At 31.5% G+C, this 18,607-nt stretch overlaps 2 protein-coding genes across 3 annotated transcripts; both read right to left on the bottom strand.

Moving 5' to 3' along the window:
- Window positions 1-1,307: 1,307 nt before the first annotated feature.
- Window positions 1,308-3,278, bottom strand: LOC105771265 (vesicle-associated membrane protein 711). Of its 2 annotated transcripts, XM_012592682.2 has the most exons (4): window positions 2,664-3,273; window positions 2,069-2,259; window positions 1,797-1,960; window positions 1,308-1,650 (listed from the first exon to the last, which is right to left on the bottom strand). In XM_012592682.2, the coding sequence occupies exons 1-4, from the start codon at window positions 2,878-2,880 to the stop codon at window positions 1,563-1,565; spliced, it is 660 nt and encodes a 219-aa protein (XP_012448136.1). In that variant the 5' UTR covers window positions 2,881-3,273; the 3' UTR covers window positions 1,308-1,562. The 2 variants fall into 2 exon arrangements, with proteins under 2 accessions (XP_012448136.1, XP_012448135.2); XM_012592681.2 differs by lacking the exon at window positions 1,797-1,960 and having other exon boundaries at window positions 2,664-3,278.
- A 6,606-nt stretch (window positions 3,279-9,884) lies between these two features.
- Window positions 9,885-12,717, bottom strand: LOC105770740 (adenine phosphoribosyltransferase 5). The gene is made up of 7 exons (XM_012592068.2): window positions 12,357-12,717; window positions 12,143-12,253; window positions 11,482-11,574; window positions 10,691-10,840; window positions 10,552-10,610; window positions 10,271-10,343; window positions 9,885-10,077 (listed from the first exon to the last, which is right to left on the bottom strand). Exons 1-6 carry the CDS (start codon window positions 12,445-12,447, stop codon window positions 10,272-10,274), a joined length of 576 nt encoding a protein of 191 aa, XP_012447522.1. The 5' UTR covers window positions 12,448-12,717; the 3' UTR covers window positions 9,885-10,077; window position 10,271.
- Between the last annotated feature and the right edge of the window lie 5,890 nt (window positions 12,718-18,607).

Raw genomic sequence — 18,607 nt, 5'->3', positions numbered from 1 at the left:
AAAACTAGGTCCCGATACCTCACATTCTAAAATCACTTGACTTAATAAATCATTATAAAACACAAATTACCAAATTAATGACCTTTTTAAAAAAAACCATATTTAATTCGTAAATATTAGATAATAGTATTTACGAACTTACTCGCCGGATTTGGTAGTCTCGAAACCACTGTTTCCGATACCACTGAAAAATCGAGTTGTTACAGAGTATAATCATTGCCAATGTAAAAACACTCTCCTTGTTGCACAAGCCCAATACCAAATAAACTGTGATGTGTGAAAATATAGAAAGAAAATTTGTTTGTGATGCCTCTGGTAAGGCAATTATATTGCAAATTGGATTGACAGATCATGGCTCGGCCTTGTAGGAGAACACATGTTCAACTTAACAAGGATGATATGAATATGAATATGACTGATTTGTGATTCTAAATTCTTAATTATGGGTCCAAGGCTGACACAAGGAAGGATCATTTGTAAACATGCATGATTGTGAGAGATACGCATGAGTTGGCGAACAGTAAACGTCTGTGTATTGTATGCTATATTTAAATTGGCAAAGTGTTTCCGCTAGTGAGCTTTAGATGACATTATTGATGTATTGTGTCTATACGACAAAGTCTCACAAACAAGTTTATTTTTCTTATGGTTATTGATGCTTGTTGATTAGTGCTATTTTTGTAAATTATTTGCGTCTATTTTTGGAACTCACTAAGTTCAAATGAACTTATTCTGTTACTTTTCTTTCTCAGGCGTTTGATGATAGAAGAAGAATCAATTGAAGGGGACTGCACCATGCATGACTATTTTGACAAGTGGCTTATAGATTCATTTTGTTCTCAACTTATGTAATTATCCCAAAACAGAGCAATGTTGGATAATAGATCTTTTTTTTACAATTCCTATCGTTTTCTTTAAGGATGTGTTACAAAATGAAAGAAAAATAATGACTTTCAACAAAAAGGTAGATCTTTTATCACAAATTTCAAAATAAAAATTGAGTCAAGAAATTTTGAATCCTTTGGTAACGCCCTAGCCTGATGGGCGGTCTGTCTGGATAAATGTTATATGCCATATTTACCCCGAGAGACTAAGAGGTGTTACATCCTTAATATCAGTCCCATTGTAGAATACAATTTCAAGAATATGCCATTTTGGTTGAGTTCCTATGATGGTTAGGATGAACAACCAAAGCGCATAATTTGAAGAGACTGTGATATCCATAAACATGCATGAATAACTTGAGCATCAATTAACTGCAGTTTGCATAACTAAATACCAGTGGCAATGAATATAGCAAAAACAACTTTCACCCAAAAGAAAATTTATAATCTTGAATAAATACGAGTCATCAAGTCACTTTAGTCAAAATACAAAAACCAACCAGCTTCAAGTTCAATGAACAAACGTAAATACGACTCGTTGCAGAGGAAATTGAAACAGAAACATCCCACATATATCCCCCAAGCAGAATAGAAACAAGCAAACAAAAACGGAGACAAATGGAAAAAAGAAGCACCGGGCTGCGGAACGTGTTCGAATCTCAAGCTGTTGACCTCGTTTTAGACACAGGATGGTAACGTGGGCCCCTTGCAAACAAACGCAGTCACGATATAAGCAACAATTAGGAGGATTATTATGAGCGCAACCCTGCAATATTCAAAGCAACTGAGTAGTAAGTGATGGATTCATCTATCCTACCCTCTATTATGTATTTCAAGCAGCAAATTAAGACTTCCATACTCAATGCAAGACATGTAAACACACAAAGTAGGGTTACAGTTCGAAAAGCGTACGTAAGCCTGACATTTCTCCACCACACAGTGTTTTTAAAACGGCGCGCTTGCTTTCTGAAGCGAAAGGTATTTCCTTGCATATTAGCAGTTTTATCAACCAACAATTCTAAGCGATCACCTCTCTCTAAAACTTTGTCAATATTCTCTATCATAACATTTCGCACCTATCATGGTACAAGAAATAACAATAGCAAGTTGACTGCCCGGACCATCAAATGAGAAGCTAGACTATTTAGAATAATAGAATTAATGACTTAATTTAGAAGCATTACCTGACTCATTTCACCTTTTAATCGATTTATCCTGTCAGCATTAGGATCATTCGAGTAATATTCCATTTGCTGGCTCAAAACCCTTGAAAACTCATCGTTCATGCCATAGGGAAGAGCTGAAAGAACAGCTCCTCCGTAAGTCCTGACAAATCTCTGATGCATGTCTTCAAGAAATGCAAAAGGAATTCGCCCTGCAAAAGATGCCATAGACACATCCACCATGACCAAGAATATATATCATCTTCAGCACTGGACAAGAAGAGTTTTTTACAAAGAAGAGATCACAAAGTAATTGCAAACCAAAAGGATATTCTAACCATGAATTCTCGATTTGTTAAAATATTCCCTCAAAATTCATTTCCCCATTCTTGAATTGAAATTGCACATTTGAACTTTTTAATGGAACCCTTGAGTGCCAACCAAGCATAAAACTTCTACTTTTCTTTCTCTCAATCGCTTAATTTTATGTCCAATTTCCCTTTAATCGGGACCAAATCGACAACACTTAACAAAGCAATTGAAATTGAAATATAAGCATGTCGCGTTAGCCAAATATAAGTTCGCTTTCAGAAAAAAGAAAAGGTAATGTACTTACTTCCGGCACTTTCGTCGGCCATACAAAGAACGGTGAGTCCATCGGTGCGTTTGACGTGGAAGATGTATCGATCTTGGGAATACGAAACGTTAATGTCGTTGTCTCCTGATGTTTTCTCTAGAATTTGCCTGGCGATGGCGCTCGCGTTTGTTGAAGCCGCCGTGAACTCCGCCAGCACCACCGATCCACGAGCAACCAGAGCGTATAGTATCGCCATCTGACTTCTTCTGTAGATCGCTTCGACCAACGTATCCAAAACACAGTACCTTTTCTCCTCACGATCGGAGAACTCCTTTTTCAACCAAGAATAATGGATTGTGAATTGATTAAATTGATAGAAGCTGAAGGAAATTACAGATCATTCAAGAAAATGAAAAACAAAAACGCTCCCATCTAATTTCTCATTTTAACTTTGTACTCCAATTAATAAGCTGATATTAGAAACATAAAGTAATCAAAGAATTAGTATTAGAAACTAGAAAGTTAATGGAATTATGAAAGCTGGAAACTTTTGGCAATGAGGTAAGAAGACGGGACAGGGGGGAAAGGAGACTGCCAGAGTAATTCGCCTCTCTTTTAGAAGGAAGGAACGCACGTTGGCTCTTTCTCCACTATGATCTTTTTTCACAAACAATTAAATTGAGAAATATCTTTAAAATATTTTTATTTAAAAAATAACAAATATTTTTATGAGTGCATTTTGTTTTTCTATTTTTGTATAAATCTATAAAAAAAAAGACAATTTAAATCTAAAATAAATACAAAAATCATAACACTTGAATTTAGAACATCAAAATTTTTATCTCCAGTTTAGTATTTCAATTAAAGCGGCATATATAAAATATCTTAAATTTTGTGTCTCTTATAAAATGATTTGTTCTTTCTTTTTATATATAAGTAGAAGTGAAGATGAAATTATTTGAAATTTAACTCTTGCTTCTTATATAATATAAAGAGGTTTGCTAGCAAATAATTCGAATTAAGAACATACTAAACCCAAATATACTTTAATGAAGAGGTCAAGTTATTTTACATTCGTCGTAAGCTAACTGACTGTACTCCGACGTGTGTGCGTGGTGACTTGTAAATATACAATTAAATAAATGCATATGAAGTGCAGTATTTATAAATATATAGGTTAAATTGTAACATAGAAAGTATTACAATGAAACACAAAGAAGTATTCTAAAATCATACCTATCGGAAATTTGCAAACAATCACACGATTAAGTCTAAATACTACTTACGTACTAATTATATTACGTCATTACAAATAATAATTAAATATAAAATCACATAAAATATATGTTAAAATAAACAATTGAATTTCAATCAATGTAAACAAACATAAGATTAACTCATATCTGTATTCATGATTGACTTCATATTCATGTTTTAACAAATTAACTAACAATTATTAATACCTTTTTGCCTATAACTAAATTAATTGATCGATTTAACCTACTTATCTTTCGACTTGATAGCTTAAATCGGGATAGATTAAGTGGTGCTAAGTAGACTATCATTTCGACCTCAACTACCTAAGTTACTTCTTAGGGTTGTCAATCCTAGGGTTTAATTTCGCTTAACCTATGCCAACTAATTTGTGGTAAATCCTATTGTTGGATCTGGTGCCCTAAGTGTAGGATTTTCAGCAATATACACTTGTAATTTTTTTTAAACAGATTGATTAATAAAATTATTCATGAATTAAATTAATATACTTTTGTATTATTGTCCTCAAATAGTTTTTGCACGCAAAGCAAAATACAAGCAAATGTTACTCATTGGTTGTCTATTGTTTAAACAAATACTAAGCGGTATTACGTAATCGAATCGTAGTACGGAAAGACAATTTGTATTAGTAGACGAACCTAAACATGTATTTAGTCTAATTGGAAATAGGCAATTCGATTGAAAAACTAATATGTAGTTTATCAAGTCCAATTGGGGAGATGTCTTGTCATGGACATCAGAGCGGATGACTCTCAAAAGATAAAGATATACAGGTGATTAACTGGGACAATACATCAAATAGGACCCAAGCAAAATAGATCCTAAATCCGTTTACAGATTTATTCACTTGTGACGTACATAGTGTGGCATACCTAAATCCTGAGTGGATGGTGGATTATGTATGTGTAACTCGTACACTTTGATGTAAGTAAAAGTCTGAGTTCAAATAGATAAGGAACCAAAAGCTGGTGCATTAGGTGTATGACTTCTATAGCATGTAATGACATTCACAGCAGTGAAATTTATAGCCAAAAATATGGGTAAATGATATCTTCTCATTAGCATTACATGGTTGATGAAAAGTAAACATGGCCACGGGTCGCCTGTCTTTATGATGGATAACTTGATCACTATTTGATAATGATTGACTTTTCATGAAGGAATGTGTAATTGTAACAGCCCGTTTTCAGTGAAATCGGAACATTGGTTTCGGGACCAAAAATACGAGTTCGAAAAGAAAATTATTTTAATATTATTTTTTGGTTTGCATTATGTTAGAAATGTCGTATGAAAATTTTGTTAAGAAAATTTTACCGATTACATGTTTAATTGATAAAATGACCAAATTGCATAAAATGCAAAAGTTGAGTTCTAGTAGCTATATGTATCAAATAACTATGGAATTCAAAATTTGAGGTCCTTATATGACAAATAGACCATTAAGAGAAGTTAGTAGATAAGGATGATGATTCATCCATGGAAATTTAATTAAAGAAAAGGATGAAATTGGAAATAAAAGATATTAAAAGTTGATAATTGATTAAATGATGAAAATATCATCTTTTCATCATCTTTCCCAAATTTTTTATAAGAACCTAGCTAAGAGAAAAGAGTTCAAGCAAGCTTACTTGGCTTAATTGGGTAAGTATTCAAGTCCCGCTTTTAGTAATTTTATATTTTCGAGATCGTAATTACCTAATCTAGCTATCTTGAGGATTTATTTACAAAGTTATTTAGGTATTAAAGTTTTGCCATGGATGAATATAGATAAATTATAAAGTTTTATGGTAGAAAAATGAAAGGTTGTTGATAGATAAACAACTTTTGTTAAAGGAATTTTGATGAAAATGTGATTTAGGGATTAAATTGTAAAGGTGTAAAATTAATAGAAAATTTCTGAATTTTATGAATTACATGAGCTGTAAATGTTAAATGAAAAATTCAACTAGGCTTGGAGTAATGATTAAATTGCATGAATTTCATTTTCCGAGCCTAGGGACGAAATTGGAATTAATTAAAAGTATAGGGCAAAATGGTATTTTTCCTAAGATGTAAGTTGGATTGAATTGAATATTTGATGTTAGATTTTCATATTTTATAAAGTGATTTTTGAGAAAAATGTCAATTTTGGACTAAATTATGAAATGTGGAAATTTAATGGTTAAAATGTGAAACAAATTGAAAATATGGGCTGATAGTAAGATATGGAAAACTCGGCTAGCTTGGGTTTGTGTTTAATTTCATGAAATTGTGATTTTATGTGATAAGGACTAAATTGCAAAAATGTGAAATAATAGGGGCAAAAATGTAATTTTTCCAAAATGTGTAAATTGTGCTAAATTTAATGAAATGATGATTAAATAAGTAAATTTTGATATTATATAGATTGAGATAAACGAGATTTGGATCTAGAACGGGGGAAAACAAAGTATCGGATTAGTCGACCTAATTTGTCGTTTCAGCGAATGAGGTAAGTTCGTATGTTTAATAAGCATTAAATTATACATGTTTAAATGCTTAATTGTGATAATTATGGTGAATGCTTAAATATTGAATTTAATTGTGATTACAATGATTTGGAAATATTCGATGGAAATTCGACAAAGTAAAAGTCCCGGTTGAACCTTAGGAATAGATAGGATACAAATGTCATGACATTAGGGTTACCGAGATTATGTGTAAGACCATATCTGGGATATGGCATCGATATGAGAATTCGTGTAAGACCATGTCTGGGACATTGGCATCGATATGTGATTTCGTGTAAGACCATGGCTGGGATATTGGCATCGATACAGTATTACATGTAAGACCATATCTGGGATATGGCATTGTTACGATACTATGTGTACGAGATCCCCGAGTATCCTTTAGTATTCCAAATGGTTCAACGGGAAAAGTGGATGAAACATGGTTATAAGTGATGGTACAACGAAAGCAAGGTATTTGTGACAGAAATCAACAAGTGAAAGTTGAGAATGAAAGTACGATTGAGTTAAGCAAGACAGGTACGTACAGAACCTATGTGAGAATCGAATGAAAATGAATTGGTGAGTTCATATCGTATCATGTATATGAAATGAGAAAGGTATGTGTTTAAATATGTTGTATACCAAAATGTGCAAATTTGGCTATATGGAAGTATGAATTGAATGTTATATGAGAATTAAATTGATTAAACTTGTGAAAGCTAAGGTTAGCTATGTAAATGATTATATGATTGAGAATGAGATGAAATATGATGTGTTATGAGGACGTATGGAACTGGAAACAAAATTTTATGAAATGTATGAAAGAAATCATGACAGAGTAAATTTTGCAATAAAATAGTTTTGGACGGCAGCAGTTGTATAATTTTGAAAAATCACTAAAAATTGTGGGAATCGCATTAAGGTTAAATAAAGCATGAAATTAAAGCTTATTGAGTCTAATTTCACATAGAAGAAAGGATGTAAGCAAAAGAATCATGTATTATGAGATATTTGAATTTTTGTGAGATAAGGTCAGAATGATTTTGGATTCCCCTATTCTGAATTTGGAAAATCGTTAAAAATTGTATAAAAAGAATTATGGGTTAGAATTTATATGATTAAAATTATTAATGAGTCTATTGTCAAGAGAAACAAACGGGAATATCATCCGAATCCCGTACTAAGAGATAATTAATTTTTAGAGAAGAAGGGTCGGAACTGTCAGACATCAGAATAGAGACGACTTTGAAGAATTAACTGTACTTATTGGCTAAACCAAAAATTTTGAAAATTTTATGATAAGATTATATGTGAGTCTAGTTTCGGGAAAATCAAACGGATATTAATTTGGAGTTCCGTAGCACAATATATAAATAATTTAGTGACTATGACTCAAGTAGACAGCTTGATGTGAACATGAGTAAATAGTGGAACTATGTGCAATTTTGATTGTATTATCTTGAGAACATGTTGCGAGGATTGGTAAAAGTAGGTTAACAGATTGCTTATTATTTACACATTGACTTACTAAGCTTTATAGCTTACTTTGTGTTATTTGTCTATGTTTATAGTGTTCCGAAGGCTCACTCGGGTTGGAAATCGTCGGAGATCGCATCACACTATCCAGCTATGGTTTTGGTATTTAAAAGGTTTGTAATTTTGGTTATGTGGCATGTATAGGCTAGATAGTTTGTTAAGTGTATAAGTAATTTTGGCTATTGGTGCTTATATGTGTTTTGATGTTCTTAAGCCATGAGATTTGGCTTAGTTGTTAAAATGGTCAAATGTGTATAAGATGATATTTGTTAAATGATGTGAATTGTTCGGTAATGCCTCTTAACCCTAGTCCGGTGACGCATACGGGTTAGGGGTGTTACAGTAATGGTTACCATGAGATAAAATAGGATCATATTGGGAGAACGAATATTATCCCAAAGAGATCAAGGATATCCTATGAAGGTAACACACTTATGACAATGTCATTAGACGAGCACTGAGTAATTGCTTCCGTAATGGTATGCCATTGAGGTGAGCTCAACCATAATACTATAGTTGAATGATTTCGTACTAAATGAGTTTATAATTAATAGGTGAAAAGCCGAAACTTAATTATAAATCATTTGAGCTTCAACTTCAAATTTTTAATCTAACTTCATAAATATTCATATTTAACATTTACAAACTCGATTTACGAAAATAAAATTCCAAAATTGTATTTTCTGATACCACTGAAAATCGGACCTTTACACTAACTTCTTGTGTTTGTAACTTAAATTCAAAATAAACTCGACCTAAATATATGCAGAATAGGTGAAGCTACTCTTAACTCATTGCAATATGTTTATACCTAATATTTCATGAACTCAAAACCAAGGGAATGAACACAGGTTGAAGCCCGAATAAATATAAATAGTTGAAATTAATTAGTGGGTTAGCTAAAATAACAAAGCCCACAAAAAGTTTTTCGCCCATACACAAAATAAGATAAGCCTTAAAGGTCACACTCTGACAAGGATCTTTACCATCCAAAGCTCTTTCAAAAACTTATTCTTGTATTCTCAAAAAAGCATTTAGCTTATACAAAGCTTTTTTTTCTATACAACGATAATTCAAATACAAAGTATTCATAAAAAAAAAAATCCAATCACTAAGTTACAACCTAAGGTTTTACAAGCTTTCCCTTTTAATTCATGGTAACATGAAATGAATAATAAAATTAACAATCCTAAATTTGTATATGAAGAGGTGGATAAGGCACCAACTCAAGCAATTCATTGACAACATTGTAGTTGGTACCAAATAATGGAAGTATCATTTTGACCAAGAATTCGATTCATTTTTGCTCCTTTTGTAGTGAAGCATACCAAAAAGTACTATTTAATACACAATTTTATTATCTTAACTTTTATGCTCTACTTTTGAAAAATTACATATACATTTACTAAAGATATTGAATCTAATTAATACACTAGCATATATCGGCATCAATATGCACCAAAACCTTGACAAAAACAATATCACCAGTTCGATATTATCTATAATTCATCGAAAGATGCTTCAAAGATTAAACACTGACGCACTTTCAATCTATTTCTCGTTTTTTGCATATCATGAATTGTTTACTTACAATCATCATAGCGCGCTCAAAATTCCCACAACGTGCATCAGGACACAGTTCGTAGTAATCAATGACACGCTGCCCCTTTTATTTACATTACATGTGAATTTTGTGATTCCACCAATACCCGTAAATGTAAGGCAAGGAAGATGCCCCGTTTTGCACACAATACACTACTGTATTCTGAGTTTTGCACAAAGCCGTCGGGAGGGTTATTTACGATTTATCCCTAGCGACACTTTTGTAAAGAGTCAGTGGACCCCTACATTTGAGAAAATAAACCCATGCTCATATCATATCGCCTAGTCGTTCTACCTAACAAACACGTAATTTACAGAAAAAAAAGCGAGTAAATTAGAATGGAGATGAATCATAGCGGCTGGAAAGTAATCGACATGGAGAAAACAGCATTTCTTCATTCATGTTTTGTTCATAATTTTGTGGATGGGAACATAAATTGAAGCCTAAGGACAACGATACACAACTCTAACAAGAAAAAAGAATCATACAAAACGAGCCTTGCGAGGACACCATATGCCCTTGGCCAGGAGATATTAACCACCAAAGGTTGCTCATGCATCACTTATCTCTGCAAAACAGCAAGGACACAGTCTATCATATATCAGATACAACGCCATCAATTTCAAGAACTATCATATTTTCATCACCAAAAATCCTAAAACAGATTGATCGGTTTTCACTCTTCATCCATGCATAAAGAATGTTTGCATGCATACCGTTCTATTTCACGATTCTTATATATTAAAAGAAAATAATAATACCTTAATAACATCCATCTATCTCACGTGGCTCCACAAGAATATAAAGTGGCTTTCCATTAAGTCTACGTTGCCCCTGAAATAAAAGTGATAACAATGAAACATAGAAAATCAACCTGATGCCCTTAACCTTCGTATTTTAAAGCAGTAAAGCAATGGAAGAAATTAGTTCTCTTCGAAACTTCACAGTACATTATCTAAATATAGATTCAAACTCCAAAGCTTGATCCTCTAGATATCATTCAATTCATCACAATTTTCCCGAACGGGAAAAAGGATTTTACCTTGACCTCGCGGAGTCCAATAACACATGCACACTCGACCACTTGAGCACCAACGCGTTCTACATAAACAGCAGCCGCAAATTAATACTACGCATAATAATCATCGATAAACTTGGGGGGAAAAAGCCTCAAACTTTACCTAAGAGTCTTATGGCAGCTGACAGAGTTCCCCCCGTTGCTACCAAATCATCAATTACTATAACACGTTCACCAGGCTGAACAGCACCAACGTGCATCTCTAAGCAGTCACTTCCATACTCCAAGTCATAAGCTTCAGCAATTACTTCACCTATATACAGCAAACATAATGTTTATATTACATTAAAATAAATTTGCTTTTAAAAGAAGATTAATAAACAGGGAAGATGTAAGCTCTACAGTGATCAAATCCACTAAAATTCCGTAAAAAATCTGATAGCAGTTCAATACTTAATTTGCTATTTGATTTTTTGGGTTAGGGACATTATTTCAGATTACATATGCATTCGTGATTGACAGCACAAGAAAACAAACATTTGCTTAATTAGTAATTTTCTTCTAGAAAAGGCACCCCATCCCCACCCAATCGTTGACCCTTCAATCATTTCAACTGATTTTCTCACAAAATAACATATATTAGATACCCACATGCCTCACTAACTTCTTTATAAAACGAATGGATTGGATCAACTTCATTCACAATGAGATAGCTGTTTCCCTTTTCGAATATCCACAAACGAAGAAGTGAATGGAATAACTCAGCAGCACTATCTCCATCTTATGTCCAATATACTACTTATAAGTCATTATAATAATCAGAGATTTTAAATTAGAGGGCCAAAGCTTGTATTTAATAGCTTTTGCAAAATCATATTTCGTATCTATATCAGAACATATACGAATGGACTCCATTCTGTCCTGGTTGATAAACTCAAAAGATCATACTAGTACCTGGCAACTTCCTGGGTTTTCTCAGAGGAACGAACTTTGCACCAATGGCTAAGGCAATTGATGGACCGAACATGAATCCTCTTGCTTCAACTCCTGCAGGTAAATTTGCAATATTTACCTCAGGATTACAGAAAAGTAACTGATAACAGTACCAAGCACATTCATATCCAACACCGGCATCCAACATATACTTATATAATTCATGGTTGGTAAAATAGTATGATCACTAAATATATGGGGAATTTTTTTGAAATTAAATTATTCCGGCCACATAATCCAAGGGTGGTTGCATAGAACGGGGCAGGTTGGCTAGAAGAAAATCGTTGAGAATAAAACAGCACAGTGTTGACAAAGAGCATGTAGGCATTCAAAGCCTTCCTCCCATTTTTTAAAAAAAGTTTCAAGAAAATGAGAGGAGATTAATTTACTGTGATCTTCATTTCTACATTACAGAGTTGAAAGAAAAAGAAGAGTAGAGCTTTGAAGACCAGTGTCATGAGGCAAACATTTTTTTCTTCTAAAAGAGAAAAATACAAATATTATTATTATAAAATAAAAGTACAAGCAGAAAACACGGAAACAAAATTTGCAGTTTTCACTATTAAAAAACAAAGAGAAAAGAAAAGGGTGTTTAGAGAAGAAGAGACAAGATACAGAGTACCCGCAACGACAGATATATCCATGTCTCTGTAGCGATCGACAAATATGTCGACGGTATCCTTGAACGCTTTGTGATCCAGCAACAACGTTGTTATGTCTTGGAACATAATCCCTATAAACCATACAAACAAACAAAGGATCCGATTAAGCAGAGTTGCTCAAACAAATCAAGCCCAAACTCAAAAGAAAAACAGCTAGAAAGAAAAAAAGAAAACCTGGTTTTGGGAAGTGAGGAACCACTCTAATGGCGTCAGATATGGCTTGTAGCCTCGGGTCCCCTTTGAGTCCATTCTCCGCTGCGAACATTCTTTCTTCCAACTCTGTTAATTTTCTTTTTCTCCTCTGCTTCGTTTCTTCAATGGCTAAACCACCAAAGACAAAGAGGTTATTATATTGGGGTCCCTCTTTTTTTCACTTATGGGTCAGTCCAGTAATGAATCGGACACTTTAAGGAAGGTTTTCGTTTCTCTCTTCTTTGTTTTGGATTTTCCCTCCTAAAACTTCACTAAAAGATCAAATCTTTTCTCCCCCAATGTGAGTGAGTGAGCGAGAGAAAGAGAGAAGAAGGTAAGTGCATTAAATACTATAATCTTTTGTCTATTTATGTTGGCCAGACCCAGGCACCATTGCTCCAACTCACTGTTACTTATCACGCTGTCTTCAAAGCATGTGTGTCACGCGCTTCACGCATTACTCATGCTCCCCATTAAATTTCTTTTGATTTCGAATCTGAATTCACTATTTAATGCCTTTAAATTTTTAACATGCCCTCCTTCCTCCACCTCGTGTTTATTTACCTATGCTTTTCGAATCTGATATGCTCAATAAATGTTATACACTACTGATTTAAATGACCAAAACTTCACTTTCCATTAACTATTTTAAATATTCAAAAAAAATATTTGACTTTTTTACGTGAAGAATAAGCAAAAAAAAGGTTGAAATTTGTAGTTTCCGTGATATGATAAGATTTTCTTTTGTTGTTTTTGGATAATTAGTTGTCCTACCATTTTTTGTTTTCTTTTTTAAGAATATTTGTCAACTAAGAAAGTCGAAGCCCAAATCCGGACGACTATTGTATTGACGGCTATTTTTGCCTTCAAGGTTCCATAAAAAAAATCAGCAAAATTTTTAATATAAATATGATTATAAACAGCATTTTGAACTTTCAAATCAACTGTTGACTTAAAAGTTCACAAATTAGCACGCGCGGGGAGGTGAAAGTAGGATTAGGAAAATGCAATCTTCCATAGAAGATCTAATTTTCTGGATGTTTATACTGTTCTGTCAGTGTATAATCTTAGGCTCTCAAAACCAAGGTTTCCTTTTTTTATTTATTTCTTTTTATCCCTAATCTAAAAAGGAAGATTCTATGAAATTACGATTACCAATTACAAAAACGTATTAAAAGAACAAACAAACGCAGCCTTAAAACCACTTTCCTTTCTATCGACGTTGTCTGAATATGACATGGTAATTTTATCAATAAAATACCATAAATAGCATCGAACTGTAAACTTTTCTTTTTCTATCTAACCCCAGCGTGCTCAGCCTTTTGAGAAGAACGAGGTAAGGGTATTTTCGTCATTCACAACTAATTGACGGCTACTGATTGGCAGAGAATCATGTCGCAGAAGATTTTTCAGATTTTGGAAGTTGTCCCCGAGGTAAGTGGTCCCTTTTAATCTATATATATTATTAGAAATTAATATTATAATTTTGTTAATAACGCTTTTTTATGTTAATATTTTTTTATTCGTTTATTATAAGAATAAATTAATTACATAAAAAGGATCACATAATATCTTCTTTTTTTCGAGAATTTCAAACCATTAAAATTTGTAATAAATTAATTACATTGGAAATTTTATTGAAACATTTCCTAAGCTATCACGGAGAAATGACGTGGCAAGTTGGGTAATGTGAATGAGTGGAGATGGGCCATACACGTGGAATAGTGGAGGGATCTTAATAGCTTTGATGTGGGGCTCTAGAAAGTGGTGGGGTTTATGGAGCCGCAGTGGAATACTGCCACGTAGATGGATTGGTAATCTAGGGGCTTGTCTTTTCCCTATTTGACCATATATTATTATTTTAATATCGTGGGCCCAAGGGTAGATACGGGTGACGTCATCATATACAATCGCACTCCTTTCACTACTCTCAATTCATGTACGTAATTAACACACTCCAAAGCATTCCCGTGAAGCACGAAGCCTAAATTCGTGTTCATGAATCTTTGCTTAACACATGTTTTTAACATTCGAATGTGACCTTTACGGCAAGAGATATTTGAGTTTTAAATGTATTTTATTGAATTAATTTATATATATACAATGCATATTTCCGTATTCTTTTAGAAAACTCTACTTAAACAAACATCAATACACATTTTTCATTGTTGTAATAACAATAAAATCAATTGAACGTGTGTTTGATAAATTATTAAATTTTTTATTTCATTGAAAATATTGAAAAATTTTAAATATTTAATATTTTAAATTTGTTTGATAATCATTTTATTTTTATTTAATATAAATTTTCAACAGAAATATATTGAATAAGATAAATAAATAGGTAGCTACTTATTAATTATCAATTAATGTAGAAAATATTAAGCCAAATTTATTTTATTAAAGTTTTAAACAAATTATCATTTTTAAATGAAATATTCAAATTACTATATTTTTCTTTCATAAAAACCTATCAAAAATAATATAAAAATATTATGTTAATAAGATTAAAATAAATATTTATTTTTATCGAACAATATAATTATATTCAATACTTATATTTACTAACCTATCAAATAATTTTCTAATATAAATTCAACACTTATAAAATTTAACATTTAAAATTTTAATTTATGTAATATACCATTAGTTAAAATAATGACTTGAATTTTCATATAAAATCTTTTATAAAAATCATATTTAAATCTAATAAATAATTAGTTTAAATATGTTTTTTAGCTTTATAACTTCCTCATATTTTATGTGTGCAATATTATCACCCACGTATCAATTGTAATTTTAGCACATTAAATTTTTATTTTTGAAAATGGTATTTATTTTACTATTACTTAGTCGTTTGTCCTCCCTAATTAAAATTACATGAAAAAGAAAATATTTATGTAGAATTTTAATATTCAATTTTATCCCAGTAAATTTATTACAACAGATTGCATCTTATTTTTTATCGATATGAAGTCTCCCATTTTTAAAATTCAAATAAATTATAAAATTTCATATAAATAAAATAAAAATAAAAACTCTACATGTTGTTAAGGTAAACAAAAGGAATAATATGTTGTCAAGGAAAATTGTAAAATGGTAATTGAACGCGCAGATGAATGAGCGTGTGCCGCAGTTTTATATGACGGACCCACAAAAATAAAAAATGGACGTACGGGATTAACTGTTCATGCGCACGCGAGTTGTACTGAAAAAACATGATAACATTATCATTAACACTTTTCAATTTTTTGCTGGACTCTCTCACATCGCCCTCTTTGATATTTTCTTCTTCTTCTTCTTCTTTTTTTCATTTCACGAGTATCGTTTCATCCATCTATGTTTTTCCCTACACCCTTGGTTTTCAACGCTCCTGATATTCTCACGTAACTCCTCCTTCCCATCTCCACCCTCAACTTTCATCATGCGTGATCTTCTCTTTAACCTTTGCTTTCTTTTCCAAATCTTCACCCAAAGTCAAACGCATGTACATGAGTACTGGTCCCCCTCCTTTCAACTACCACGTGTCACGTTGTCTTAGAACATTATTTACTTATGTCCAAAATTTCATCTTTTTTAATCAGCGAAAATTGAAAATTGTTAACCTGGATTGAAAATTTAAGTATTAAATTTAATTTGGTATTTTAAAATTATTATGAAATATAAATAATTGTTTGATAATTTTAACTTTTAAAATTTTTCAAGCAAAATATTTAAAGAATAATATTAAAATAAATAAAAATTGAATAAAATTTATATTAAGTGTTACTGAACTCCTCTCTATTTATCATTTTTAACAATTTTTCAATGGAATTTCTATTATTTGATTAAAAATTAAATCACCAAAATTATTAATTATTAATTGATTTATTTTTTCAGTAAGTTGTTGAACAAGGCCTAAGGCTCTATTCCGTTTCTAAATTTTTATTTAAAATTTATTCTCTATTTTCTAATATATGAAAAACACGTGGTAAATAAAAATAAAACTTGTTTCGAATAATGAAAATATGAAAATATATTTGGTACCGATTTTATCTAGAATATAAACATTATTTTCTAAAATTTATTTTTGAACTTCTTATATTCTTATCACGGACATTTAATTTTTATCAATAATATTTGTTTTAAGTAGTTTCTCTTATTGATTTTTATTAAAAAAATATGTTGCAACTTTTCACTAAAAGTAAATAATATTACTAATTTTTTCAACATTTTTATCCATATATTTTATAGATAATTAACGAGCAGTTTAAATTATGCAGATAATTTTAATATATCATCATATGTCCCTAATTAATGTTTTTAAAAAGTTTAACACTGTTTGTAGAATTAAAAAATCACATTAAAAAAAAGTCCATATTTTATTTTTAGAAATGACTTAACAGTGTTATATATTTACCTTAAGCAGTAGAATTTAGGGTTTTATTTATATATTTTATATATAATTAATAAGTAGTAGATTTTATAATTATATATACTAGTTTAATATGTCGTAATATGTCCTTAAATGATATTTAAAATTAAAATTTTAATAATATTACTAAAATTAAAAATATTCAAATTAAAAAATCCATATTTTATTTTAAAAAATGACTCAATAATGTAGCACGTAAAAACCTAGTAATACATAACTTCCTACTTCTTCTTAACATCACCTAGACATCATTAGGGGCGCTATGCATTTCATAACATATATAACATCTATCGATTCATTATATCAAGAAAATATACTATGAAGTGTTTCTTACAAAATATATTAATTCGTCGTATCCTGCCCACACTATGTCGAGTCTCATTCAAGTCAATTCAAACAGTGCTCTAAGTTGATATATGTCACCTTATCATCGCACCTAAAAGGGAGGATAACTCAATGATTAAGACTTAAACTCAACCCTCATTCTCCTATAAATACCTCTCATCGTATAAAAAGAAAGACAAGCAACCTTACTCCGTAAAAAACTCCTTTCTATAATCTTCCAAATACAATAGATTTCCACCGTTCATGGTGTGAATTGCTTTCATCTTACTGATCTTTTTATATTCTCATAGTGTGATTCACTAGCACAAACCATTCATGTTGTGTTCTAACAAACTTTATGCATCATCGTTTGAAAAATAATATTTTTATTATTATGAAATTAAAAAAACCATAAAAATACTTTCATTCGTGGAAATACTTAAGATAATATATATAAATTATTTAAGTTTTGAATTCTCTTGTCTAACTTGATGGTCTAGAATTTTACACTCTTAAAATTCACTCAAATTCGAACATCGTAATATGTGCATATATAGTGTGAATATGTCTCTACCATAAATACGTTAGTATTAACCGTATAATTATTCATTACCAAAAGAAAATATTTAATTTACATATTTTTTCAATTTTTTGTAAGGAAGACATATTTCTTGTCTACATGTACATGTAAGAACGGATAAACTTGTTGGGCCGTCGTATAGAAACAATAGCGTTGTGTTTTTCCCCCTTTTCACCCTAATATTTCAGAAAAAATTGGCGTTTGCAACTTAAGTGGACTTAACAGCTTCGTGATTCATTTTCTGATTTCTTGTCGTGTCGACATAAATACGGTGTCGGCAATGTCCGCATTACAGCGAATCTTTATTTCCCCTCCCATGTCAACAACAGATATTCAAAAGAAAATAAAAAAAAATCATATTTTTGGACCCACAAATATAGCGTGATCTTGAAAAGTTAATTGGGCATGGACCTCGGACTATCATCCAATTCCCAAGTGTGACCAAGTTTATCCGCTTCAACATTGAGGGATGCTTAAACATACCTAACCTCAAGCAAATCTTCAACAACACTTTACAGCTTATGATTATCTGACAGTTTGATCCAAACATTTGATTTTCAAACCCTTCAAATTGCACTCGATTCAAATCAATTCATTATCCAACTAATGTTATTTAATCAGCTACTAATATAATAATTCGATTTTCACTGTATAGCTGCAGACAGCTCGGAATTACTTAGAGAGAATTGATTGTGGGCCCTTTGTTTTCATAAAAGATAATCACAAATTAAATAACGAGATTTCCTAAGATGATTTCTTAGTATCGATATAGGGTTGTTGATAATGATGTTTAATGATAATCATTATAACGACAGTCTCTTGTGTATTGAATGACAACAAAAATCTATTGTCTTTCCTGTCTTTAGCGTCACTTGTTTTCAACTTCCTACAAATCTATAACCCTCTATTGTTCAA

The sequence above is a fragment of the Gossypium raimondii genome, chromosome 5, assembly GCF_025698545.1.
Source record: "Gossypium raimondii isolate GPD5lz chromosome 5, ASM2569854v1, whole genome shotgun sequence".
NCBI classification, from domain to species: Eukaryota; Viridiplantae; Streptophyta; class Magnoliopsida; order Malvales; family Malvaceae; genus Gossypium; species Gossypium raimondii.
The sequence above is the reverse complement of the archived record's forward strand: the minus strand, read 5'-3'. Positions and strand labels throughout refer to the sequence as shown.